The sequence below is a fragment of the Colletotrichum aenigma genome, assembly GCF_013390185.1.
Source record: "Colletotrichum aenigma strain Cg56 chromosome Unknown KSG_Cg56_contig06, whole genome shotgun sequence".
NCBI classification, from domain to species: domain Eukaryota; kingdom Fungi; phylum Ascomycota; class Sordariomycetes; order Glomerellales; family Glomerellaceae; genus Colletotrichum; species Colletotrichum aenigma.
Genome location: NW_023500912.1, coordinates 204,156 through 228,842, shown reverse-complemented (window position 1 = coordinate 228,842; position 24,687 = coordinate 204,156). Strand labels below are relative to the sequence as shown.

Below are 24,687 nucleotides of genomic sequence, written 5' to 3'. Positions count from 1 at the left end.
CCTCAACGGAATCCTATGCCAAATCTATGGACACCCTAGAGCTCGTAGATCTGGAGCTGCTCAACCGTGCTAGCATTTGGCATCTTCGAGAGTCGTCATACTTTTCGACAACGAGTGTTCTCGGAGTCACCTGCTGCAATGAGACTGGCACTAGAACAGTTCATCATGAAAGTTGCAACTTGCCACGGCATCACAATTCAAAGAGAAATCGATCTCCTTTTAGCACAAGTCTCCTCGGCCTTTCCCCAAACAGACGACGAGCTGACCACATAAGGATCGCCCTCATTGCTTTTCGGGATAACATACCAAAAGTCTTGAACACTCACTCACAGCTGGCATACCTCGTGGTGTTGAAATCGCTGTTGCCGCGCGTTTTTCTCACGGAACAACCCGAGTGGACGTTCGAGATTGCCCGGCAAAATGCCAAATGATGAGTCTTTGATGATTGCACCCGGCATGGAGGGAGAGCCCGAACGGCACCGCTCGGAACAACGCGCCAGCAAGCTTCGTCGAGCGGGACGTGCATGTCTCGGTTGTCGCGCCAGAAAGGTTCGTTGCGACGCCGTCGAGCGTAGTCCCTGTAGCAATCGCGAGTGGGACAATGTCGAATGCGTGGTCCCTCGAAGCCGTCGAAGTAGGTAAGTTCGTGTCATCGAGACTCCAAGGTAGTGAAGTGTTAACGCAGGGAGGAAAATCTTTGTTGGGGCACATAGACCTGCTGCCGATGTCCCGACAAGCCAGTTCTCAGGCCATGGAGGTTCTTCTACCGACATAAATATAGTCGATGAAACGGCTACTCTGATCTTCCGCGATGCTGTCGATCCGGACTCAGTGGCTGTTGGATCTAGCTTTCAGCCGGCGGAGAATACCCCACGGGCATTATCTAGCAATACGTCCACAAGCTTCTCAACGTCCAGACCATTCCCAGGATTCATTGAGCCTCTAAGGTTTTGCAGGGAAGGATATGTCGAGTTTCTCGAAAAGCAGGGGGCTTTTCGCCTCCCCAGTCTGACCTTACAAAGCGCACTCGTGAAAGCCTTCATCGAGTTCGTCTACCCATGCATGCCGTTGCTCAACTTGACCAAGCTATGCGAAGCCATCCAATCCTATGAAGGAGGCACAAAAGACTTCAGCCTCTTGCTGTATCAAGCCATTCTCTTCGCTGGTTCCGCACATGCAAACAGGCTGACTTGGCTGGTACCGAATTTTCTGATAAGCTGAGTCTGAGGAAAACACTATATCAGCGTGCAGAGGTGAGACGCCAGTTTCCACTAATGAGCATTCGACATAACAAAATTGAGTAGTTGCTATTCGAATTGGGAGGTCCACAAGACCATCTCGCCCTTGTACAGGTGGCTCTGCTTCTGACCTTTCGAGGTATATCCCAAGATTCACAACTAGACCGGAAAGACTTATGGCACTGGATGAACACCGCCGTCATGCTGGCGCTTGATATTGGCTTGAACAAGGAACCCTCTCTGAAAGCATGCGATACTCCAGAAATCAAGTTACGACGGCGACTGTGGAGGTGCTGCTACGTCTGCGACAAGATTCTGGCGCTTGGGATGAGCAAGCCAAGCAGAATCAAAGATGAGGACCATAGTACCTCCATGCTCAGCGTACATAACATGGACTTGAAAACTCTGAAGACCGAAAGAACAATATTCGGGCGTATCCAACTAGGGCCGTACGATCATGTCGAAATGGTGGAGTCTGCTGAGTTGTGCGTCGAGAAGACCAGACTGTCGATGCTCATGCATCGCACGCTGCAGCTTCAACAGAGCGCCGGAAGTCAGCAGAATTCATCGCTAGAAGACACAGTGGAGGCAGTTGAGGCAGACTTCTCAGCTTGGGTCAGAGAATTACCAGTTTGTTGTCAGATTCAGCCACTACCTATGAGGTTGCGGACCACCAGCATTCAAACATCCATTCGATCGCGGCGGCATCTTTTGCACATGGCTTACAACTTTGCTCGACATACATTACACCATGAACGCAACGCGCAGCGAAAAGAAGCTCATTCCCAAAGACCGGTTGAGTCTTTAGAGACATCAAAGCGCATCGTGTCCGAATGTGCAGACAACATCACTCGGCTTGCAGCCGATCTTCACCAAGGGCAACTGGATCCGTATCTCCTCATTGGGGGAATCACGATACTTTGTCCCGCAATCTCTACGCACCTCATCAACATGAAGAACCGAAACCAAAGCTCGAGGCATGCCGCTGTGTCAGGCTTTCGGGTCTGTATGAGAGTCCTAGACAAGCTGAGGGATCTCTATCCTGCAACAGAGGTCACCCTTGCATATCTGGATGTAGTTCTCCAGAAGGCACAGATGGAGTCGGCCATCTCGGTACGAGCGGTCTTTCAGCTCAACGAACGAGACCGAAGCGATATGCGAATGATTCTCGGACGCCACTCGGGGCAATCGTGGGATACAAACGTAACGTCGAAAGCCACAGATCTAGGCTTTGCTGGCCTTGAAGATGCCATGAACCAATTTGAACAATTTGATACCCCAGAGTTCTCCGCGGACTACGGCGCGGAAGCATCAATGGGACCAACATAGCATGGGACATTACTCGGCCCGCCACTTTCGCCCAAAGACGCACTTGGACAGGTCGATTTTGATGACCTGAATCCCTGGCAATGCCTGGACCTCGGATGGATTGAAGATACGAATACCCAAGTACCTATGGATGACGCCTTGATACCAGCGACTACAAATCTGGAAGCATCATGGTTTCAAGACGACACTCAATGAAGAATGAACAGAATTTTCGAAAGCCCCGTGGCACTTTGGTACAAATTCTGGCGTTGGGGACGTCTAGTGTAGTACTTGATGTGAATTATCGAATCGTAACCGATTTTATATGAGTACAAAATAGGGCAACCTTCATTCTAAATGGCTAGGATCCACTCATCACCATAATCATACTCAGGCCGAGCGTCGCCGCCGTATTGGTTGACAGGCTCATTGGTTTCTCTCTCCTTGATGAAGGCTGCCTCGCAACTTCCGAAATACATTTTAGGTTGCCTCTTGTAGAAGTCGTCGTACTTAGTATCCAAAGCTTGCTCGAGAGACACGATGTCTCCGTCGGGGTGCAAAGCTGACCAAGGCCGGGAAAAACGCCGCCCCTCACAATCTTTGAGAGCCATGATGACAGCATCAAGGCGATGAACGACCTCGGAAGCTCCTCTGCCAGAAACTTCAAAGTTTTCAACCAGGATCAAAGCCTGAGATGTGTCGGAAAGCAGGTTGATGGTTTGCTCGGGGTCATCCTGTATCCCTGTTCAGCAAAGGATGTCTAAGATTGATGGGACGATGACTTACCTTCAGATTGAAAAGTTCCCGCTCTCCCGTGCACCACACCGAATAGTAAAGATTAAAAATTTTCCCAACCAGACCGAGACCTTTATACGTGTTGTTGAGGTACAAACCTTCTAGCTTGCCAGACTCAAAGTGCTCGTCACTGCGCAATCCATAGTGGCCTTCGGGAGCTCCCCAACCCCAGAACTCAATGGCGGCATGTTCATTCCTGGTTTGGGCCACTTCACCTGCCCAGGGCATAGCTTCTCCGTCAAGCTGTCGTTCTGCACCCACGATCTTGAGAATTGTTGGAGCGATGTCGGTGTGCGAGGTTGCAGAGTCGACTTCACCACCAGGCACAAGGCCAGGTCCACGAACAAACATGGGTATGTGAATGTCAGTGTCGTAACCGCATTCTTTGCCAGGATGCATTCGATGTTGACTGATGTGATATCCATTATCCGTCGAGTAGAAAATGTAGGTATTCTCAATCTCGCCGGCAAGTTCGAGTCTTTCCACGAGCTCATGAACCATCTCGTCAATAGCTTGTAGGGCCCGCAGACGTTGGCGCTGGTAATGGTCGTTGTATGCGAGAACGCTCTCATTGAGCGCTTCAAGACGCCCGGGCCAGCTCGCCGCACCGCTTATTTGCTGATTGAAGGACTTTCCGCGGGGAATCTTGTAATCATGGAATAAGTGCTCATGGCGATATGCGCTTTGTGGCGTGGACAAGTAGGTTGTGTTCGTTCTCTCATCAAACACCGGATTGGAATGTGGAGCAATGCGCGCAACTGTGAGAAACCAAGGCTCATCGTGGTTGAGTGCTTGTTCCAACAGAGCATAGGCTTTGTCAGCCACAACATCCGTATTGTACTTCCCGGCGTAGCTTATAGGCGGTTCACCATTATGTGTCATCTTCGCATCCCAATATCGATAAGTGTAGGGGTCGAGTAGAAAGTCGGACGCATTGAAGCCTCTCGCGAATGGCCGGTCATAATTAGACACGCCGTGGAAGTTCCAGAGCTTTCCGGAATAGTAGGTATTGTATCCTGCTTCCTGCATCCACAGGAACAAGTAATCGTCGTTGAGACCTGTTTCCGCGACCTTGGGGTAGCCACCATGCGGAGGGGAAACATTCGTGATGTTGTGGTTGTGCGCAGCTTTCCCCGTCCAGAGAGTGGCACGAGAAGAACAGCAGAGAGCAACGGTACAGTAGTGTTGGGTGAATGCCGTGCCCTTTTCCACGATATCGAACTGGCGGTACCTTGTCAGCTTGCATGATTCCATGCTTGGCAGCAGCATTGGTCAATCGTACCTTCAAGTGTTGCATGTGCTGAACGCTTTCCATGTGCAGGTCTTGATCATCGGTCAAGATGAACAGGATGTTGGGGCGCTTGGACTGCACTAGAGTGGCCAGTGCCAGCCATTGTGCTTACCTCATCCCGATTTTGCCTCGTAAACGTCGAGCCTTGTTACTGGAGTGAAGAGATGATGAGGGGAAAAAGCTGAATAATACGTGAATTCCGAAGTGTCAAGAAAGATGTATGTAGGTTCAAAGGTAGTCCATAATACTTGCACCGGACGATCATCCTGTCACGGGCCGTTGTGGGGCCATCTCTTGCGGGTCCGGCTGTACCCGGCTGTACTCGGTCCGCCGGCGCCGGGATCTGCCTCCGTCGGCATAGAAGCACGCTGAACCGCCTCGGACTGTGGGACATCGCCATCCTAATATAACTCGGTGGGACCTCCTTCATTTATCGATACTCAACACGTGCATAGTACCATTATCTTGTTTTTGGCGGTGTTGCGATCAAGGCATCCAATTCACCGAAATCTGATGTCGAGTTTTGTAGTGATGTGTCTCTCTATATCGCCGCTAAACTGTCAAAGTAAAGTTCATGTCCAGGCTAAGCTTTGGAGGAAGGTCTATGGCCAAAATGCTCCATGGAGTCGACCCAAATTGGCCCACCTTGTAGAGGACCCTCTCGAATCCTGCCGTCACGTAGTTATTCTACCTAGGCCCAGCATGACCAGATCCCTTGATATGATTAGTCTCTTAATCATACTTCACACGCACGCAATACCTCCCCCGGATGTTGTCAAGCGAGCCAGGCCGGATGGGCCGCCACTTCCCAATCAGGAGCATCAGCTTGAGCGACATGCATGAGTATGCAAAGCCATGGCGTCTCACCAGGAGAGCGATGAGCAGTGTAAGATAATGTTTACATAGTTGGACTCAGGGCTTAACCAAGACTTTTGGTCATTATTTGATTGTTTATTACTCCACCTGCCCCTAATGGAACCTCGTCGCCGGAGTCCGTCACTTTCTCGGGGAACTTTGGTCACTTTGAGTCAACACATTGACACCTCTACGGAACACAACGGTATGGAAGAGGAACAGATCTCCAGGGATTGGCCGAGTGCAGAAGAACGCAAGGTAAAGTTGAAGTATGGCACATTTACTGATTCTATTGACGGCTCGCATTGACATCTTGATTGACAGGTTGGACATCGTTCTCATCACCACACTCATGCTCGGGTTCTTTGCTCTTCAACTTGACAAAACCAACATCACCAGCGCTATAACGACCGACTTCATTCATGATATCGAAATCACAAATAACATCGTCAACAGCGGGGACCAGCTTTCACTTGCCGCCATCGTTATTTTCGAAATTCCATCCAACATGATATTGTCCAGACTTGGTGCTCCTTTGTGGTTGACTATCGAATGTCTTGCGTGGGGCCTAGTCGCGATCTTCCAAGCTTTCATAACGAACCAAGCATCCTTTTTCGCTACCCGTTTTCTGCTGGGAACCTTCGAAGCTGGGTATTTGGCCGGATCTCCGGTCGTCATCGGTATGTTTTATACCAAGACGGAGGTTGCAATGAGAATGACTGCGCTATACACCGCCTATTATCTTGCTGCTGGAACAAGTACTCTCATTGCGGCGGGCGTGTTCAAGATGGACCGTCTGGGTGGCTTCCACGATTGGCAGGTAAGGTCAACCAGTTCGTTTGAGATGACAGGAATCGAACTAACCGAACAAGTGGCTGTTCGTCATCGACGGATGTTTTACGATCATCGTCGCTCTACTTTTTATGTTTCTCCTACCGAAAAGCCCAAGGTGGACGCGGCCCGTGGTTGGCATTGCCGCCTTTGATATCTTCACCCAACGCGAACGGGACATCATGACTCGTCGCATCGCACTCGAAGACACGAGTCGATCAGCCGAACTATCCCCCATCAACCCGCGAGATGCTCTCCAAGCACTCTGCACCAACTATTACATATGGCTTCACTCGCTCGTGGCTTTGATCTCCCTTGTTCCCAAAGGTGAACTCCTGCTCTATGCACCTACAATAATCAAGAACCTCGGCTTCGACAAGATCACCGCCAACTTGCTAGCTTCGGTATCAAATTACGCTCTCTTCTTACTCCCGGTCTTCGCGGCGCGGATATCAGATTGGGTGCAGCTTCGAGGTCCGGTGTGTGGGGCCTGCACGATTTACGCACTTGTATTTGCCGGCGTGCAATACTCCATGGTTCTAAGCACGGACAAGTGGGGCAAATATGCTGTTTTCGTCATGTTCATGGCGGGTAACGCGACATTCCAGTGAGTAAATAGTGCATGGCTTGCTTCTAATGTCAAGAATCCGAAGGATCTTGCAGTTGGCCAAGCTCTCATTGTTATGGCAGCTAATTTGGGTGGTCTCGCCGGACAACAGCTCTTTCGAGACGACAATGCACCGAGGTATACACGTGGTTTCTTAGGCATCATCGGTCTGTACTCGGGAACAATGGTGTTGGTTATGGGCCTCACCATGCTGTACTGGTTTAAGAATCGGAAAGCCCGTGATTGCGATTGCAGAGGCAATGTAGCATTGGGGCGAGAAAAAGAGGTGAATTCAAGAAGATTTCAGATTTGAGGTGGCTTTCTAGGCAACTTCACGGAGGGGATTTCCTACAAATATGATTTCACTGTCATCGTAATGCATGCAGACGTCTCATATTGATTGATCAAGTAGCCATTTACGCTTTCAATTGAGCCATGCTGGGGACTTTTTCAAGAACGGAGCGTGGAAGCAGGGTCAGACCTCTCTCAGGAGAGGGCTGAGCATTGGTTCGCGAGTATGGATCCGGACTGCAGCTGAGCCACCGTATCGTCTTCTGCAAACAGCACCATGCTTTCCTCTGTTGCCGTGTACTTTGGCCACCTGAAGCCGTTCCCATCTGTTGGGTCTTTCGATGGATCTGTTGCGAAGGAAAGCCACAAATCTTGATGAAAGGTTAGTGGGCCAATTCTGAGCACCGCAATTAATCCACTAACCTTGCATTGCCCCCGCGACTTGCCACTCAAACTCCGTCGAATTTCCGCGATACAAGAAGTGGGTTCCAAAGATAATGGGCAGTTCAGCTAGATGGGCATATAGTTAGCTGGCTTCCGGGCGAATAGTCGAATGGAAAGAGAGCTTACCACTGTGCATTGCTCCCAGCCAAGGTACAGGGGAGATGTTGCTAAAGTTTCCAGCGTATTCGTAGTAGTAAGTTATGAGGCCGGCTAGGTCGCGGTTGCTGAGCTTGGGATTAGCGAAATGCCCATGTACAGTCTATGGAGAGCCATACGCGACTTCTTGGGATACTGGACAGTTGATAGACTTCAGGCCATTCTCATACTGGCCCGGGAGCATGCCGTTAGGGTCGTACGATCCCAGGGACGCCCCTTCGTTGGCGTTCGATCCGGTCATGTATGGCTTTGAATTATGAGTCACATAGTACTTGTTAAGGCAAGGGGATATCATACCACGTCTGCGAACCTTCCTTCGAAGAGGCGCTGTGATGAGTTGGCAAAGGCTGTCATGTTATCAACCACTGGACGAAACCCTAGACCTGTGCCACCAAAACTGAGGGTGTCCTGGATCACTTTCGCGTCGAGATTCTGCATGCATTGAAGCTCCATGTCCGCGGTCAAGCTCGAGCATCCGAAAGATCCAGCAAATTTCGTGAAGGCCGTGTGCTCAGGATCGCTAACAGTCAAAGTTGACGCAGCGCCGGAGTCTGCAATCAATCCCGAGACAATGGGATCTTCGAACCAGGCATATCCATACATGCCTACTGACATGCCGCCGGCTGACTGACCCCACAGAGTAATCTTGTCTGGGTCGCCGCCAAAAGCGGCGATGTTATCCCTTGCCCACTCGACGACGAGTCTTTGGTCAAGGAGTCCAGCATTCTGAGGAGCAGATTTTGCGTTCGGAAAGCCGAAGATGTTGACGCGATAGTTCATGATGACAAAGATATGGCCTTGGGTTTTCTGGATCCATTGATCTGGGATCTTGTACAGCGAGTCGGCCCCTCCGCCGGTGAAGCCACCGCCTGGAATGTAGATAAATACCGGGAGCCTTTCGCCTATCGGGTTTAGTGGGGCGTATATGTTGATATAAAGGCAGTCTTCGGATTGTCCGCCGTTGATGAGAAACTCCGGGACATAGTCGGTGTAAGCTGAGCTGGCGTTGCTGAACTGCTGCATGCAGGATGGCTGGTACGAAGTTGTTGTCAAGTTTCCAAACGGTGTCTTGGGTTGAGGCGGCAAGAACCGAAGAGATCCAACTGGCGGCTCAGCGTAAGGAACGCCGAGCCACTGCCGAACGTCTGGAGTTGTTTCATTGATGAGCCCTGTTACGCTCCCAGCAGTGGTGTGGATCGTCAGGGAGCTCGGCTTTTGCTGTTGAGATTGGTTTGGGACCCCCCTGGCGCCCACGGCCAGAGAAAGGACCCCGTAGGCCAATAGAACGACAGACTGCATGGTGAAGAAAATTCCCGGAAACAGGAGGTCTCGTGTCTGACAAGCGGCACCTGAGAGGGAAAAGGGCAAGAGAGCGTCCCATCTGAGTGCGAAGCATTTGTGCCATTTTATCAACCCAGACAAGCCCACTTATGCTGGTCCAGCCGAGGGATGGCAACAGGAGGATTACTAGGTTGTGCAATGGTACTGAGGCGATTTCCAATCCATCTGGGCAAGAAGCAACCAAACCGGTAGAATATTTAAGAGAAACCCATGTCAAGAATCATCCTTTGATTACGTTCCCCGCATTCGTAGCTACATTGGGTCTACGAGGTGGTCATCAACGTCGGCTTTTCCCCCAGACCCCGGATTCTCCAATGCGGGGTTGCATTTTAGCTTGTTTAATGCGGGGATGATGGCAAATGCCACCTGCAAGACATCACCAGGCGCCCTCTGGATAAACTATCATCACAACTCGGCAGTATTGATGACTTTCAGTTGATCGTGCCGGCCATGACGGATGGGCCGGCTCAGAAGGCTTTATTTAAGCGTCGATGTCGTCATCCGCCTCCAAATACCTGTTACTGAGAGTGAAACCATCCCAATGCCCAAAGCTAAATCTTCTGCCTTAAAGAGACCAAAAGCGAATGTAATGTCATTGATGAAGTCTAAACTATGTAAGGATTGACGTGAAACGAACAGTGTGTACGAGGTAATCTTGGAGGCTCCCGCTTCTATGAGCACTCAATTAGCTCCCCAAACAAATTTGTCAGCTCGAGGCTCTACTTAGATGATATTCCTAGCAACCTCTGGAGCAACGAAATGTATCGGTTGAGATGTAAGCCCCCCAAGATCTTGGCAAGGCGATTGGATCTCTTTGCTTGGACCTTGTCGAAAATGAGAGTGTCGAAGAGTTCGTTCGAAAATCGACCTTGCAGATCTTTCAGACCCCAACCAGCCTCGCTCCCAATCTCGGCAAGAATTTTACGGAACTCTTCAATCTCTGCCTTGTAGTCTTCTTTCATTAGCTTCTCCAACCAGGGTTTGCCATTGACTTGGAATTTTTCCCATTCTTTGGCCCAGTGAGGACGAACACGCAGCGGCTTTTGAGTTCGTGGGTCTTTCAAGCTCATCCACTTGTCGAGCACTTGTTGCGCGAAGCCAACCCACTTGTCAACGGGTGTCGCTTGCAAAGTAAGTATTTCGATGGCACATGTTCCCAGCTGATTGTGTCGCTGAGGAGCCATGATGATATCACTGCCTCCCATGATTCTCATCTCCAGAGGCATGCTCATAGGGCAATCCTTGATATTGGCATATGCCAGGAGGATTGCGTCCCACCAAGCACGCTGGACCGTAGCATAGTCAATGTCAACGCGACCCTCTCTGGTCGATCCAGTGTGCTTCTTTGAAACGAGAGGGATCTCAACCTCCATGTCTCTGACGCGGACATTCTGTATAGCTCTTTGGAAGTGCAAGGCGTCTGGGACGTAGGTAGTGACCCTTTTGGTCGGAAGAGCGTTGGTTCCCGCCAGAGAAATGAGTGTTACGACAGACTCCCGAATGCCAGTCAGATCAATCAACTTCTTCAGGAAGTCCGCATTCTGTAGAATGTTCATCATAACAGATTGTACGAAGGAGAAAAATATCTGCCCGTTGTCTGGGAACTCTACGACATCGCTGCTGTCGGTGGTGACATTCCAGCAGTTGACCCATACTTTTTGAGAATATGGAAACCAGAACCATTCGGAATAGTAATCATTCGTAGCCTGGCGTTCAAACTCAAGTTGGCGCTCTCGTTTCTCCTTTGTGCTCAACGCCTTCCAAGGCAACAAAAGCACTGGTGGGATGAGCTTCTCGTCCAAGTCGGGAGGAGGAGGGATGGCATAAGTCACAGGCACTGTCTTGGGGTTCAACTGGGCGTAGGTCATTGGGGGCATCTCGAATGTGATGTGCGTGACAACCCCCATCAGCCCGAATGCACCACTGGCAGCACGAAGATGTTCAGGCTTAGTGACAGACCTTGCCTCGCCGTTGGCATCCACATAGTCGATGCGCCGGACAATGTCGCTCAATGTTTTGTGTCGTCGACCGGCACCGTGGCAAATTGGGGCATTGGATCCGCCCATGGTGATCTCTACCATAATAACGTTCATCGGCAGGGTGACTCGTCTGTTCTCAATACACCACTGGCGAAGCCTCTCATTGGTGCAAGCTGCACCGACCTTGACTAGGTAGTTTCCTTCCTCGTTCGGCTTGGCGGAAATCAACTCAATATCTTCCAATTCCGTCGGCTCGTCCTGTCTGAAGGGCCAGAACGGGAGAGCAGTAGTATTGGGAAGCTTCGTAGCTTCCTTTAGGCCGAGAAGAGAAATCAGGATGTTCTTTCCGCCTCTGCCGAATACAGGGGACCAGGAATGACCTAATTTTGCAGTTAGTACAAAATACAACTTTTTGCAATGAGACTGGAACTGACGAAATCCTGCACAACGCACGCCCATGTTCTGCTCTTTTGCAAACTTAACGATCAATTGAACCTCCTTGACAGACTTGGGAACACATGTTAGGTACGGAGTGTTCTCTACTGTCAGTCCCCAGTTCTGAAACTTTGTGTCATAGTACACCTGCCTATTGGTTAGCCAGTTGACCTCTTCCCTAGCCTCAGGCAAGCCATTTACGCACCAGAATGCCTGCTCCTTCAAGCTCATCCTGATGAAGTTGGGTGAAGGCTCTCATGTCGGCAAGTAGAGATTGTAGGATTTGGACAACAGAAGAGTCGGCCAAGTGTTCCATGTGCTGCTCTTTGAGCTTTGTTATGCCTTGTGCCCCAATTTGAAGAATGCAAGCCGCTTGGCAGAGGTGCTCTAGCTCTTCTCGACATCCTAGGCTTGAGCCCATATTGTATTGCTTGCCCAGGATCTTCGGGTCACCCGACTCCCCGCCTTCCAAGAACCTTTCGATGAGGTTTTGTTCATCATCAGTATGCTTGTGTAAAATCGATGAGTAGGTACCGTCAGTCTCGGAGTCTTTGAAGACTCTCAATAGTCTTTGGATGAAGTGCACATGATCGACCTCAACATCCGGATTGACGTAATCAGCAAGCAGATCTTTCAGACCAGGTACATCCTTGGCACTGAACTTGATGGACTGGTCTAAGCTGTCGACGATAAACTGAAGTCGATCGTTGACCGTACAGTCCCAAGCGGTTGGGGGCGCCATGAGGGATAGAAGGAACCCTCAAGACGGTATGAAACCGGACCTGCACAGGTCAGGAGATGAAAAGAATGAGAAATCGATCACTTTGAGTGTACTGACAAAGACTTTTGTAAACCGGTCCACGGCGACCGCAGTTTTATGTCACCTGGATTACACCAAGAGAGAAGGTAAGGCAGTGTTTGTCTCGTCAATACAGATTCCTGTTTCTCGGTGTCAGCCAGTTGTGGAATTTCATGCGCGAAGTAAGAAAAAGACAAACGATGATGCGTTTGTGTGAAGTCTCACCTCAGCCTGAACCAAGTTCCGTTGAGTGGCCACAGGAAGGAGGTCCCTCACTTAGCATGCGTCGTAGGATTGAATCAAATACCAGGTCTTGGGGAAACAAACGCAGCATGGTATGCGCGGGCCGCAACAATCATATAACAACTTTGCGAGAGCGTCCTCTAGCGCAATAAACAGCACCGAATTGACGAACGTTCGTCGACCTGCCTAATTTATGACAATGATGTGGTATCGTAAGATCTAGGTTGTAAGACAGGTTGATTCCAATTGAATCGAGTCACAGGATGTTTAAAGTTGGCCGCATTGGGTTGGAATATTGGCGGCTGAGATAGTGTCTGACTGGTATGTCGCGTGCACTCCATGAGGGTGTCGTGTTGCTGACAACTAAAAGCGCGCGGCCCCGCGCCTCGACGGCTAATCACGAGAATTAAATCTGGACATTGCCTGATAGGCATCGTACATATCATCCATGCATTGGCAAGATATCATCCGTCTATCTGACTCTCGACAGAAAGATTCGGTAATTACACATGCTGGGTCGAAGTATGACACGCAAGCCTCTGTGTTTGTGAGATTTCAGGGTTTATCAATGTCGAAAAGACGTAATAGCCAAAACGTCGCCGGGGTAGGCTCTTGCAATGACCTATGAAGCGTGGGGGTGTCAGAAGCGCGCATCATCCTCACTAATTACGTTTCGTTCTTGCACCACACCAGGCTATGTATTTGCCGAAGGCGCTACCGCAAGCCTCCCGCGCGTGCTTAAAGGTACACAGTCATGCTGTCACAAAGGTCAAGCCCAGATAATTTAGTCCTACTTGGCAAACGTTTGCATGATACCTTATGAAGCGGGCAAATTAAACCGTCCCAGTGATTCAAATATTCTGAAGAACACGTGAGATCACGAACGCGTTCTGGAGAAAATAACCGAATGCGACTACGAAGCACATCCTTTGAAATGGCAGGTATAAGTAAGTACTTGTCTATTTCTAAACCTATGTCCATCCAATGCAAAAGGGAAAACGTCCCCCTCCCTCTGTCACGCTGTGCCAAGTTGCGTTCATAGTTAGGCCAAATAACCCCGCAAGAAAAGGCACAGATATTACTCAAGCCAGAGCAGCACCTTCTTGGGGCTGGATTTCAATTAGATTGCCATCGGGATCAGCCACAAAGATCAGAGGCTCAGTGTTCGGAGCCAAAGCTGCCTCGATCTGCTTCTTCTCGGCGGAGCTCAGCTGGTCAAGAACTTCGGCAGGCAGACCAGTGGCACCAGACACCTTGCCTCCCATAGGGAGCGACTCTCCGTATTTTTTCATGACATTCACATCGGGGAGGTCATCCAATCGGCTTTGCATAGCCTTAATGTCTGGAACGACCATACCGATATGCGCAAATGTGTTGGGTCGCTCGATACCGGCCTCGATGTTGTTGACAGGGACGTCGAGATAGATTAGCTCGATCAAGCCTTCGGCGTTGTTCTTCTCGCGGTTTAGCTCCAGAGTGGTCTGATAACCGGTTCCGTTCTTTCCGCCGTGGCTATGTCCCATGTACGTGATAGAGTAGTGCTTGGTGACGTGCAAGGTGAAGATCTTGCGAAGACCGAAGACGTTTGAGTAGAAATCGACGCTGGCAGTGAGGTTTTTGACGTTGATGCAAAGGTGGTTGATGAAATAGCCAGCCGTAGCATAGTCCGCGGGATCATCAGTCCCGAGTTCCGGATAAGGGTATTGGATCGTCCCGTTTGTCGACCGGGCATGAAATTGAGGCAGAGCGTGGCCGATTACATGGCCGAGAAGCTGGGATCCGATGATGATGGCAGTGAAGAGGCGAACCATGGTGGTGGTTTGTGCGGCGTTCAAGTATTGGTAGCGTTTAAAGTAGTTCTGAAAATCAAATACCTTCCTGGGTTCTCTAGATGAAGAAGGCAATGAAACCAAAGTGTAGTCAAATGCTAAGAATTTTTCCGCATTTATATCTCTTTGAAAGCGCATGTTGAGGACCTTCCAACCCCAGTGCTTCATCAGTGTTCATCCGGTCGCCGCCCTCGCTTCTCGCGGTCGCGTTTACCAAAGTCCCAAAAAAGGTGTTGGTTGGTTTTCACTGCCATAAGTCTGCCCGAACCCGACTCGAGCGACAACGCCATTGGGCGCAGCCTGGATAACCCCCGACGGCACCATTCCTTCGTGGCTTAGCAGGGCTTACAGAATCTTGTCGCGGACGGTCGGATGATCGGCGGCGCTGTAATTGAGGTACCCAGCGACGGTGCAATTATTGATGCCCGTCTGCGATGAAGTCGGTATTGCGTTTCTAATGGTCGTCATCACACGCGATTTTGAATCATCACGAGACTCAGGGTCGGAGCCTCAATACATTGAACTATGCGATGCATCTCGAGTTGTTGCAGAAAGCCTCACATTACTACCCCAGTCGAGACTCAGTCGCGCCGCAGACTACATCTTGACCGCATATTCAGCTGCTCCACGTAAATTAACTACGTGGCAATGAAATGGGGCAATTTGACTAGTCGCAGGATGCCTTGCAAGTCATGTCAACGTTTTCCGCCGAGAAGAGATTGATCTTTCTTGGCCAAATAGCACCTTTCGAAAACACGTTCAAATTGTGGTAAACGCACTGGCGTCACAGTGAACCTCACCCAGCCAACCTTTGCACCAGTCGACTAAAGTTTACTGTCCCTCCATCCATTGACATTCTTGCTTTCTCCCATCTTGCCTTCATATCCGACCAGTGTCCTTGCCTGCTGGAGATCTTGTGCAAGACCACCTAGATGGACCACGTCGGCAGCAACCATGATGAGGCTCATACGCTCCCCAGCCGCCTTCAGCTTTTCGGGGCTCCCGAGGGGAGCAGAGTCAAACGCAAAGCCGGCGTACGGTGTGTCATGCTTGTCAATCGTGTTGAAGAACAGTTGGGATATCTCCAACCATTCGGGCTCTGTGGCACCGATGCCACCCCACTTAGCTTCAAGATTCATGCTGACCCATGCATCAAGTGTCCCAAACCATACGATATCAATATCGGGACATTCTGTGAGAATCGCGTCGAGATTGCGAACCCCCTCAGCTGATTCAATTTGGATCATAATGGCAGCCTGGTCGTTGAGGCACTTGTGCAGGTCGCGCGAAGTGTCATACGGGGCATCGGTGAACCCAGGAACAAGACGGAAGGGAGGCAAGGACCGGGTCCCGTTCTGGTTCGTTCCAAACTTTGCAGCCGAAATGACGTGTTTTGCCTGCTCGACGCTTTCGACTTGTGGGATTACGAGACTCGCACCACAATCAAGTGCATGACCTATTGCGCCGTGATCATAACCAGGGACACTACAAAATCCGGATGAGAGGCAGTACCATTGATTTTGGGGCGTTAAACTTACCGAACGAATGAAATTGTCCGACCGCCACTCATAAAATCGGTCTCATGAATTATCTAGTCATGTCAGTTGAACTCCTTACAGTAGTTATAGGTGTAGACACTTAATTTACAGTAGTCATGTTCTCCACGTTACAAGATGTATCCTCCCAGTCAATCCAGCAAGCGTCGAATCCCATGGGCGCGACATAACGCGTGATTGGGACGGAACTGAGTCCTGCATAATAGCAGATAATGGGTGGAATCTTCTTATCGTGGGCATCTCGGATGGCTTGACGAGCTTTGTGAGGCTGGAAGAGAGACGGAGCAGCGCACGCCATCATCCCCTTTGAGGAGACATCCTTGTAATCTTCGCCGTTTTTGGACATTTTGATGAAGTTGCGTCGTTGGAAATGTTTAGTAGGTATGGAGGAAATAGATTTCAGAGACCAAGTTGCAAGAGCCTGTGTTTGAAGAAAAGTGGCAGTCGAATCTCAGAACAACCCAGATCATGGCTCCATTTATATACAATTACCTTCATTAGCATCTGAAGTTCCGATGATGACTGTCAGCTAGCGGCTGGCTCCATATGCAAGCTTTATGTAGACAAGTCTTTCTTCCCTTCTAACTTTTCTTCTTCGCAGTTTACTACCTAGAGGCGCACTTTATTAACTACTGTGTAACTCTAATAGGGAAATATATAGAAGGTTATAATATAACCTCTATAGCTAACCTATAAGGTATATAAAAGGGATTTTTAAGCTATCTAGCTAAATAGAAATAGCCCTTTATTATATTATAACCTAAATTTAAAGCTCCCTAAAATAAATCTTATAAATACTCCCTACTTAATCGATATAGTTTTTACTACTAGTAATATTAAACGTCTAAAAAAATTAATTTACTATATATTTAATAATAACTTAGTTATACCTTTATAGCTAAAAATAATAATATAATATCTCTATGTTACGACCTGAGAATAAGGATAATAGATAACTAACCCACTTGGATGTTGGGCGGCTAGGATAGGATATTTGTACTGCAGGATTATGGGAATAACAGGGACTTACTTGGAATAGAAGAACTATAGTATAAGTTATGTGACGATAAGATAAGAAAATGATTAGTGGAGTATAGGAGGAAACGCTTAGTCATCAGTTGGTCTTGCTAACAAATTGTAATTACCTCACGCACTTAGGTGATCACCCTAACGTCCGACACCCACTTCTCGGCACCCCCAACTTCTCAGCACCCCAAAAATCGCTAACCGCCATAAATACCCCTCAACTTCAATCTTTAATATTTTCATCAATCTTTATTTAATTCTTACCATACTTTATATAACGCATAATAAGGTCTTAATGCCATTATATACCGAAAATAACATTACTAATGCCCTTTGTCACGGGCTAGAGCCCGGATTGATATCTCCAGCTTCGCCGGAGCAGTTACTGAGATCCAGCTCCGTTGGACCCACTATTCTGCCGCAGTACGCCGCCTAACCCGGCCTGCTTCACTGCTGTTAGGTGCCTACTCTTGTAAAGTCCTTTCTTCCTTCTTCAGCTTAGAATAGTCAATCGACGGCACCTCTACGTTGAACAAGCCTAGGGGCCAGCCCCTTACACTATCAGCATGCATAACAACTATTAAACCAATAATAACGCCTATTATGAAGCCAGTCTCATCAAAATTATATAGATCCTTATTATTAATATTATATTTAGCTGTTATATTACCTAATAATATAAACCACTTTAAAATAACCTCTAGGTCCTCTTAAAGTACCCTTTAATAATTATATAGACGATTAAATATAGTCTTCAGAGTCAGCTGTAAGTTGATAAACCTCTTAGCCTAATGCTTCCTAATAGGCGTCCTATTCCACATCTGCAGCAGGAGATTCGCCATATCTTCCACACTAGCGAGTCGTAGGGGAAATCCTCTAGAATCCTGCTCAATAACGTATCAGAGAAGTGTTTTCTCTTCGATCAGATTGAGTTTGTATCGTTAGGGCTGGATACAGTCGCAGCGTAGTCGATTATTCATTCTGTCGCATAAGGTACTTTCGGGGATACTATATATCTTTGCAGCGCCTCGCATACTAAGTTTATAACCTAGAGCATGTGTCGATCGGATCGCCTCAATAGCAAGAATGATCTTATCTTCTTAGGTGTAAATCAGCATTGCGGTTGTTGAGATATTACGCGTCAAAGGTTTAAGTGGCTGGGAACAAAGCGCGTCATGGAAAAAGTGCGCGGCTGACTGATATGCGCAGCTGACTGGTAAAGTACATTAGTATAAGTTATATAATAATAAAATAAGAAAATAATTAATAGAGTATAAAAGGAAACGCTTAGTAATTAGTTAGTCTTACTAACTAATCATAATTACCTTATATACTTAGGTGATCACCCTAAAAGTAGATAAAGGATACTATTTAGAACTTATACATAGTATAACCTTAAGCCTAGCTTATAGTTAGACTTCTACAATTCTTTAGTAATTAACTTAATATTTATCCTTATAGATACTCTCAGCTTACCTTTACTGCAAAATCACTTATTAAGTCTAAGACTGATCACCTTAAGCCTCTAAAGACCTAATCTACTACAGCCTACAACCTACAACTCAGACCACAACCCAGTGTACTGTTATATGTTAATCCCCAGCTTCTGTTAGCAGACTCTACTGTCGGATAGCTGACTGTAACACTCTATACCTCTTTATAATATATATTAAGTTCTTAGAAGAGCTTTAGAACTAAGCTCTCTATTAAATTAAATAGAGATTTAAAAAGATTACTAAAAACTTGAAAAATAAAAATAACGTAAAGGAGATTAAAAGGATATTTAATAAAAAGTATAGTAAATAGCTCTAAGAGCTAATCGCTATTATTACTCTTATTTAAAAATATAGTAGTTAAAAAAACTAGCTTAAGTTAGAGTGGAGGAAAAAAGGGTCCTCATGTTCCCTTTAGTTATATAAAAATTCACAAAAGAATTCTTCATAAACTGTTATGTAGATAAGTATGCACGTTTCGTGTAGACATGCAACCTTCGTATAGCTTAATCTGCGCCTCTTAGCCAAAGGATCAAAGAGCTAACCGTGTAACAGCAATCTCGAGCACCAATGGAGCATCCACTGCATCTCAGACTTCAGTAAGTCCAAAATACCGTAGACATCTGATGTAGACTTCATGGCGTTGAACAGTGCCGAGGTCCTCAATGCTAATTGGCATTTCGTGAGAACTAGTAAGCCGAGGCGAAAACACCAAATTTGGTTAGTTCACTCACATTCAGCATGTATTCGGCGTACCTTTCATAGAAAATCCTTCAAGCAGAGGTAGTCGCTTGGACAGCTTTGCGATAGCCCGGTCGCCGATGTGTGCGCGCGGCTAACACGGACTCCGTTAAGACGTAAGTTGTCCATCGTCGGTGCCTAGATACGGTTGGTTCAATCGCTGGAAGGAAAGATAGCTCCGGCCGATCGGCCATATCTTGAATTACTGAACATTGAGGTGAGCTTCCGAGGACGCTGTCTCATACCTGACCACAAGCGATACATTCGATGAGAAAACTAAACACTTTTAAAAGACTTACTACCACCGATTGATTTCTTGAATTTGACATGGTTGAAAACTCCCGACTACCATTCACAAGGTTGTTTTACCTGTGCCTGAAGGAGTGAATCCAGCCTCGATACCAAAGCGGAATATTTGTCAAAATATGTGCATCTCAATCGTAGTATTGGCATGCGCCTATTTGATTCGGATGGACCGATACCAGCGCGTGCGCGACGGCAAAGCCACATGGGTCTCAAAAGCCGTCGCCATTCACCGAGTGCCACACTTCGTCAGCTCCGTAGACCGTGGCTGAGACGGGAATCGGTCCTGGCTCCAAGAGTCCTTGTGCTGTTCCAGTGCCTATCTTCTGTGATCTTTGGTCCCGTCGGAGACGATGCCCGTTCTGGGCAGCTCATCGGACTCGTTGGTGATGGGCGACATTCCAACTCACGACTCTTACCAAAGCGGGGGCCTTGGCCGGGGTGCTAGTAGAGGGGGGTTACATCACAGCCTCTCTCGAACCTTGCATTTACTCTTCGCGGAACGATCATTGCTTTTTCCGGGTGCTAGTTCTGTTGGACCTCCTGAGTTCCGGCGTTATGTCCTGCCGAACCTCCAACATGATGTAGGGGTTGGGCCTTGTTCGCAGCGTTGGCGCCAACATCATGGGGCACACTGACAGGGGCTAATAGTGGCATCTGTTGGTTCGCTGACTGACTGCTTCTGCATACCTTTGTCATCCTAAGTGGCCCTTGTTAATGGTAGATGTACACGACATACTGGTTGAGTTCTGAGGCTTCCGTAAGCCATTAGTTTAACCAAATTAATTGTCACTCGCTCACATACAACGTCCGTCGAAGCCGAATGAATCGCCAGGCCGTACGGCGAGTAAGACCGGGCTGTTTGCCTGCTTCCACTTGCGGAAGAAGCTGCATTATGATTGTGGAGTTGTTGGAACCGGGGTCCTTCACGCCTGCTGGTCTTATCGCCCGTTGGTAATCTTCGAATTTCAGTCAGTGCCGCTTGAATCCTCTGGGGTTGACACCCACGGATATCCCCTTTATCGAAGATCGGATGTCCAAGACAAGCACGCCAACCTAAGTTTGGCGAGCATCGTTCTACAAGCCGGTTGACCGTTTCTTCCCCATCACTCAATGGTCGCAAATGTAGTCAGACTCTCAATTCTTCCTTCGTTCAGATAGCATTGCCGTTGGTTGGCACCATTTGCACCATCGAGTTATCTTGGTGGAATGGAAGATGGCAATCTCGCTTTAGTTGTTTGCGCTTCTCGGTCAGGGTACCAACAAGATCGAGCCGGCCTGCCATCGGGGCACATACCGATAACTAAGGGCGGTTGGAAGGTGTTTGCAACACTCATGCAGGGGCAAGATGTGATTGAGCTGACGGCAACCGGGCTGTTGGGCCGCCTCCGATGGAGAGCCCCATCGCATCTTGGCATACAAGTTGTGTCAAATACAGCTTGCTCGTCCCCTTCCAACGCGACCACGAAGAATTGGAATTTTATCATCTTAGCCATCCAGCCGTTCTTGGAGAGAAAGATTCATTGGGGCAGCTTCAGTCATCCAGGCCCTCTTTCCAAGTCAGTCATCTCCGTAGCAATCTTCGAAAGCTGCATACATGGATCATTTCACCCTACGATACGGCCCGGCGATCGAGCCAAGACCGCCGAGCCCGCCCAAAGAATCACTGGAATGGGATCTCCAGCCTGACACTCAGCCACCAGCCTTCGATCTAGCTTCGTCAATGGCTGGGTTGACGGTGAGATCTGCCTTGAGCCTGAATGAGAACATGAAAGCATTGTTCCTGGCCAGAGTCATGGAGAAGGCCCGGAAGCTCATCTTGCGGCGCGTGAAAGCAAAGAAGGTTGCTGACGACGCTGAACTCGATGACTTCAAACTCGACGTTGAACATTGCCAGCGTTGTTATCACTCAATTTTCCACAACTTGCCAGCTTCCTTCGATACTCGGAACAACGACAATACCCTTGCAGTCTTGGACCGGCAGAAACTGCACGCTGCGATCCAGGAGGCACTCAAAGACGTCAGCGACCAAGTATTCCTTCTTGTAAAAATGCCAAGGCGTACACCTTATTGGGAATTGAACCTCGCACACAGGTACTCGGCCCAGATCGTCACGCCTGCTCTGTGTTTGGAGGTCATGGACCGCGAATACCAACGCCGCATGTATAGCGACGTCGAGCCGGTGAACTTTGACGAGCTTCGCGCCTTTTGGCTGCAGGTTGCGCAGAATCCACAGGATGTGATGAGGATCAGGAAGGTGGTGCGTCGTGCGAAGTTGGTGTGCAAGAAGTGGGATGACGGGATCTATTCAGACCTTTCCTCGGTGCTTTGGCGTGCTTTGTGGTTTGCAAAGAGGGGCCAGGTTCAAATGGTGTAGCTGGGTTGTAAAAATCTTCGGCGCCTTTCATTTCCTGAGAAAAACACTCATCAAGAGCAGGCACGAGATGGAGAGGACATGGGCGGATTGCAGGCTCATCCCAGCTACGGTCATCACGCCCATGACCAGAGAACAGTCCCATGAAATGAGGAGGCGGCGCGGTCTTTTTCGTTTGGCTAGATTGACGAAGTCGGTCGGGTGATTTTTGCCGTGGGAGCCGGTCGCGTTTTTTGGGCGGTCAATTCGCCTTCTTCGATGGCTTTGGAAGCTTGAAAGTTGTAGGTCTTTCGGTCACGGGAATACAAGTGGCGACGTTCTGTCAAAAAGATCTTCATCGCGATCAACAATGCAGAATTGAAGCAAAAATGAATCCCTCCATGCAAAGAACGGGGGCAGGATCGTGAATAGAATGTTTTCTCATTAGGCACACAAAAGACCTATTTCTCACCGGGTTAGTCAGATGTCCGTAGCAGCCGTGCCGATGTAGAGATCTCTGTACTGCGCCAGTTTCCCCCCAAGGTCTGTCAAAGCGAGCTTGACATGCTCGTTCTGTTCCCGCAATATCTCGATGATGGAACCTAGACGGAGGCGTGCCTCTTTGCGGGCTTTCCCTTCCTCTAACCTAGTCCTCAGGCCAGCAACCTTTTCTCGCAGAGGGGAGAGATTTTGTGTCTCCGACTCGCAGCCAGGAAGTTGGCTGAGTTCGAGACGGAGCTCTAGCTGCCGTTCATGATTGTTGAGGTCTTGCTCCAACCTCTCCAACTCCGCATTGGCCTTGATCGCAGGATCGCCTACCACATCGTCGGGCTCGTGCATGAGTGCTGAAAAAACAGTCTCCATCTCTTCTAGTTGCTTCATTTGGGCTATGCTGGCAGACAGGGTGGCAATTCTGCCTTCGAAATGTGTCGACCATGTCTTGCGCAGTTCGTGGAACGTGGCAATGTCATCCCCGGCTATTGGCTGGGTAGTCGGCACGTCGTCAAAAACGGGGAGGTTCAGAAACTCGGCAAACGCGCCCTTTTCGGCAGGCTGCTCATCAGCAAAGAGCAAGAAAGCCTTGCGCCACGGGTCGGCTGCGAGGGTACCGGGCGGTGTCTGTCCCGCGAGTATATAAATGGCGTTGGCAGCGACAAATACGCTGCTGTTGCGCTCGTCGTCTTGTTCGGCGCAAGGAACTTCTGCAATCTGCCAAGAGCTTGAAGAGCGGCCAAGATAGTTGCGAGCAAAACGGGAAAAGATCTCGCCAGCTTTCGTCCGGTTATCCAGGGAGGGCATGGAATCTAGAAGGTCCACACGGTGTGTCTCGGGATGTACCTTGACAAGCACCCAGTGGCCACGAAGATGCATTGGTAGGAGCAGGATGTCAGGGTGCTTTTCAGACAGCATGGTCTTGAGCTCGCTAACGGTAGGCGTGTTCGATGCGGCCAGGATCAGAGGGTGGATGACCACAGTGAGACCGTCTCGCCTGGTGGAACACGTCGCAAGCGCAGAGATGAGGCGATACATTATATCCTCGTCCTGCTGCTTATCAGGTGCCAGGCCATCGCCAAGCCAGTTGGAACTTTTTGTGGGCTCGTTCTCTACCTCTGCCATTGCGCCGCTCGTTTTGGATGGGGTTGGGCGGCCATTTTGGCCTGTATCTGGCGTGCCTTCCAGACCGACGTTCGCGGACGAGACTGAAGAAAGAGGGGAGGAGTTTGCGACAGGGCTCGCTTCCTTGTTGAGGGATCGGCGGGAGGATCTCGTGGGCTTTCCAGCAGAGGGATCGGATCGTTTCGTAGCAGGGAGCTCGAGGTCGGCGGTCCCAGACGACCGCTTCCGGGTCGATGACAGCGACGGTTGGTTGCTGGATTTGCTGGCCGACGTGGAGAGTTCAGTCGTGGTTGTCTGAGACGTGTGCTTAAAAATCCGGACTGCCTTTGCATCGCGACGAGACGAGGCGGATCCATATACCCGTAATGCTCCCCTGGTGGTAGCTGTCTTCCGCGGGGGTGCGGGTGTTGTCGCGGTTGGGTTGGCTTCGTTGGCCTGTTCGAGGTTTGAATCGGCATCGCTAGAGCTGGAGCTGGAGCTGGAGCTGGGGCTAGCTGGCGGCTGCATAAAAAAAACCAATCGTTAGCATGATGCCGGTCGGGAGGGGGATGTAATTGACGACGGTCGCTCGCCGTTTCGAAGAACATACCATCACAGCCGAAGAACGAGATGATCTGGTCCCTACTGTGCCGTTGGAGGTGCGACGCGATGCATCTATCTGGGCAATTGCAGCTTTGACATCGTCCGCGACCCAAGGAGGTGGGGATGACAACGGCCCGAGGCCAGCTTTTTCCAGGCGGCTAGTTATCGCCTCGTCCAGGGAATGCTTTGCCGTGTTCCATGGCACTCGTGCGCGAAGATCGCGTAGCGCGGAGAGGAATTTGGCAGTGAGGGCCTCGGTGCCGAAAAAGGCGAGGAAGTTGGCGAGGGAAACCTCCCACTTCTTGCACAGCGATTCGACCTCCCTGCGGTTCCGCTCCGAGGGGATGTCCTTGAGGGACGGCTTGGTGGCAGTGTCGCCAGGCTGCGCAGTGCCTAGAGACTGGCGAGTAGACGGCATGGTACCGTTGGCGGGCTTTGCGTGAACATGATGGTGTCGAGACAAGTTTCGGTCCCGGTCGCGATGTGAGAAGACGAGACCCAGGCAGGCAGGCAGACCTTCGGTGGGCGTGTTTGCCGTACAGGTGGACGGATAGGTAGGTTGCTCCCCGCAACC

At 49.4% G+C, this 24,687-nt stretch overlaps 9 protein-coding genes across 9 annotated transcripts; 3 read left to right on the top strand and 6 right to left on the bottom strand.

Moving 5' to 3' along the window:
* Positions 1 to 2,189: 2,189 nt before the first annotated feature.
* On the top strand, positions 2,190 to 2,567 carry CGCA056_v009073 (Cutinase transcription factor 1 beta; the record flags this gene model as incomplete). The annotated part of the gene is made up of 1 exon (XM_037324320.1): positions 2,190 to 2,567. One exon carries the CDS (start codon positions 2,190 to 2,192, stop codon positions 2,565 to 2,567), a length of 378 nt encoding a protein of 125 aa, XP_037176119.1.
* A 332-nt stretch (positions 2,568 to 2,899) lies between these two features.
* Positions 2,900 to 4,656, bottom strand: ARS-4 (Arylsulfatase; the record flags this gene model as incomplete). Its single annotated transcript, XM_037324319.1, has 3 exons — positions 2,900 to 3,280; positions 3,333 to 4,562; positions 4,624 to 4,656. 3 exons carry the CDS (start codon positions 4,654 to 4,656, stop codon positions 2,900 to 2,902), a joined length of 1,644 nt encoding a protein of 547 aa, XP_037176120.1.
* Positions 4,657 to 5,758: 1,102 nt separating this feature from the next.
* CGCA056_v009071 (putative transporter) lies at positions 5,759 to 6,929 on the top strand (the record flags this gene model as incomplete). The annotated part of the gene is made up of 2 exons (XM_037324318.1): positions 5,759 to 6,307; positions 6,360 to 6,929. 2 exons carry the CDS (start codon positions 5,759 to 5,761, stop codon positions 6,927 to 6,929), a joined length of 1,119 nt encoding a protein of 372 aa, XP_037176118.1.
* A 482-nt stretch (positions 6,930 to 7,411) lies between these two features.
* Ache-4 (Acetylcholinesterase) lies at positions 7,412 to 9,115 on the bottom strand (the record flags this gene model as incomplete). Its single annotated transcript, XM_037324317.1, has 5 exons — positions 7,412 to 7,587; positions 7,640 to 7,726; positions 7,787 to 7,884; positions 7,936 to 8,063; positions 8,114 to 9,115. 5 exons carry the CDS (start codon positions 9,113 to 9,115, stop codon positions 7,412 to 7,414), a joined length of 1,491 nt encoding a protein of 496 aa, XP_037176126.1.
* Positions 9,116 to 9,876: 761 nt separating this feature from the next.
* Positions 9,877 to 12,313, bottom strand: CGCA056_v009069 (uncharacterized protein; the record flags this gene model as incomplete). Its single annotated transcript, XM_037324316.1, has 3 exons — positions 9,877 to 11,516; positions 11,571 to 11,718; positions 11,777 to 12,313. 3 exons carry the CDS (start codon positions 12,311 to 12,313, stop codon positions 9,877 to 9,879), a joined length of 2,325 nt encoding a protein of 774 aa, XP_037176813.1.
* A 1,382-nt stretch (positions 12,314 to 13,695) lies between these two features.
* GLX1 (Lactoylglutathione lyase) lies at positions 13,696 to 14,424 on the bottom strand (the record flags this gene model as incomplete). Its single annotated transcript, XM_037324315.1, has 1 exon — positions 13,696 to 14,424. The coding sequence occupies one exon, from the start codon at positions 14,422 to 14,424 to the stop codon at positions 13,696 to 13,698; it is 729 nt and encodes a 242-aa protein (XP_037176812.1).
* An 842-nt stretch (positions 14,425 to 15,266) lies between these two features.
* Positions 15,267 to 16,344, bottom strand: garL (5-keto-4-deoxy-D-glucarate aldolase; the record flags this gene model as incomplete). The annotated part of the gene is made up of 3 exons (XM_037324314.1): positions 15,267 to 15,927; positions 15,981 to 16,033; positions 16,090 to 16,344. The coding sequence occupies 3 exons, from the start codon at positions 16,342 to 16,344 to the stop codon at positions 15,267 to 15,269; spliced, it is 969 nt and encodes a 322-aa protein (XP_037176799.1).
* A 4,814-nt stretch (positions 16,345 to 21,158) lies between these two features.
* CGCA056_v009066 (uncharacterized protein) lies at positions 21,159 to 21,938 on the top strand (the record flags this gene model as incomplete). Its single annotated transcript, XM_037324313.1, has 1 exon — positions 21,159 to 21,938. One exon carries the CDS (start codon positions 21,159 to 21,161, stop codon positions 21,936 to 21,938), a length of 780 nt encoding a protein of 259 aa, XP_037176798.1.
* Positions 21,939 to 22,394: 456 nt separating this feature from the next.
* On the bottom strand, positions 22,395 to 24,531 carry CGCA056_v009065 (uncharacterized protein; the record flags this gene model as incomplete). The annotated part of the gene is made up of 2 exons (XM_037324312.1): positions 22,395 to 24,032; positions 24,121 to 24,531. The coding sequence occupies 2 exons, from the start codon at positions 24,529 to 24,531 to the stop codon at positions 22,395 to 22,397; spliced, it is 2,049 nt and encodes a 682-aa protein (XP_037176801.1).
* Positions 24,532 to 24,687: the final 156 nt, after the last annotated feature.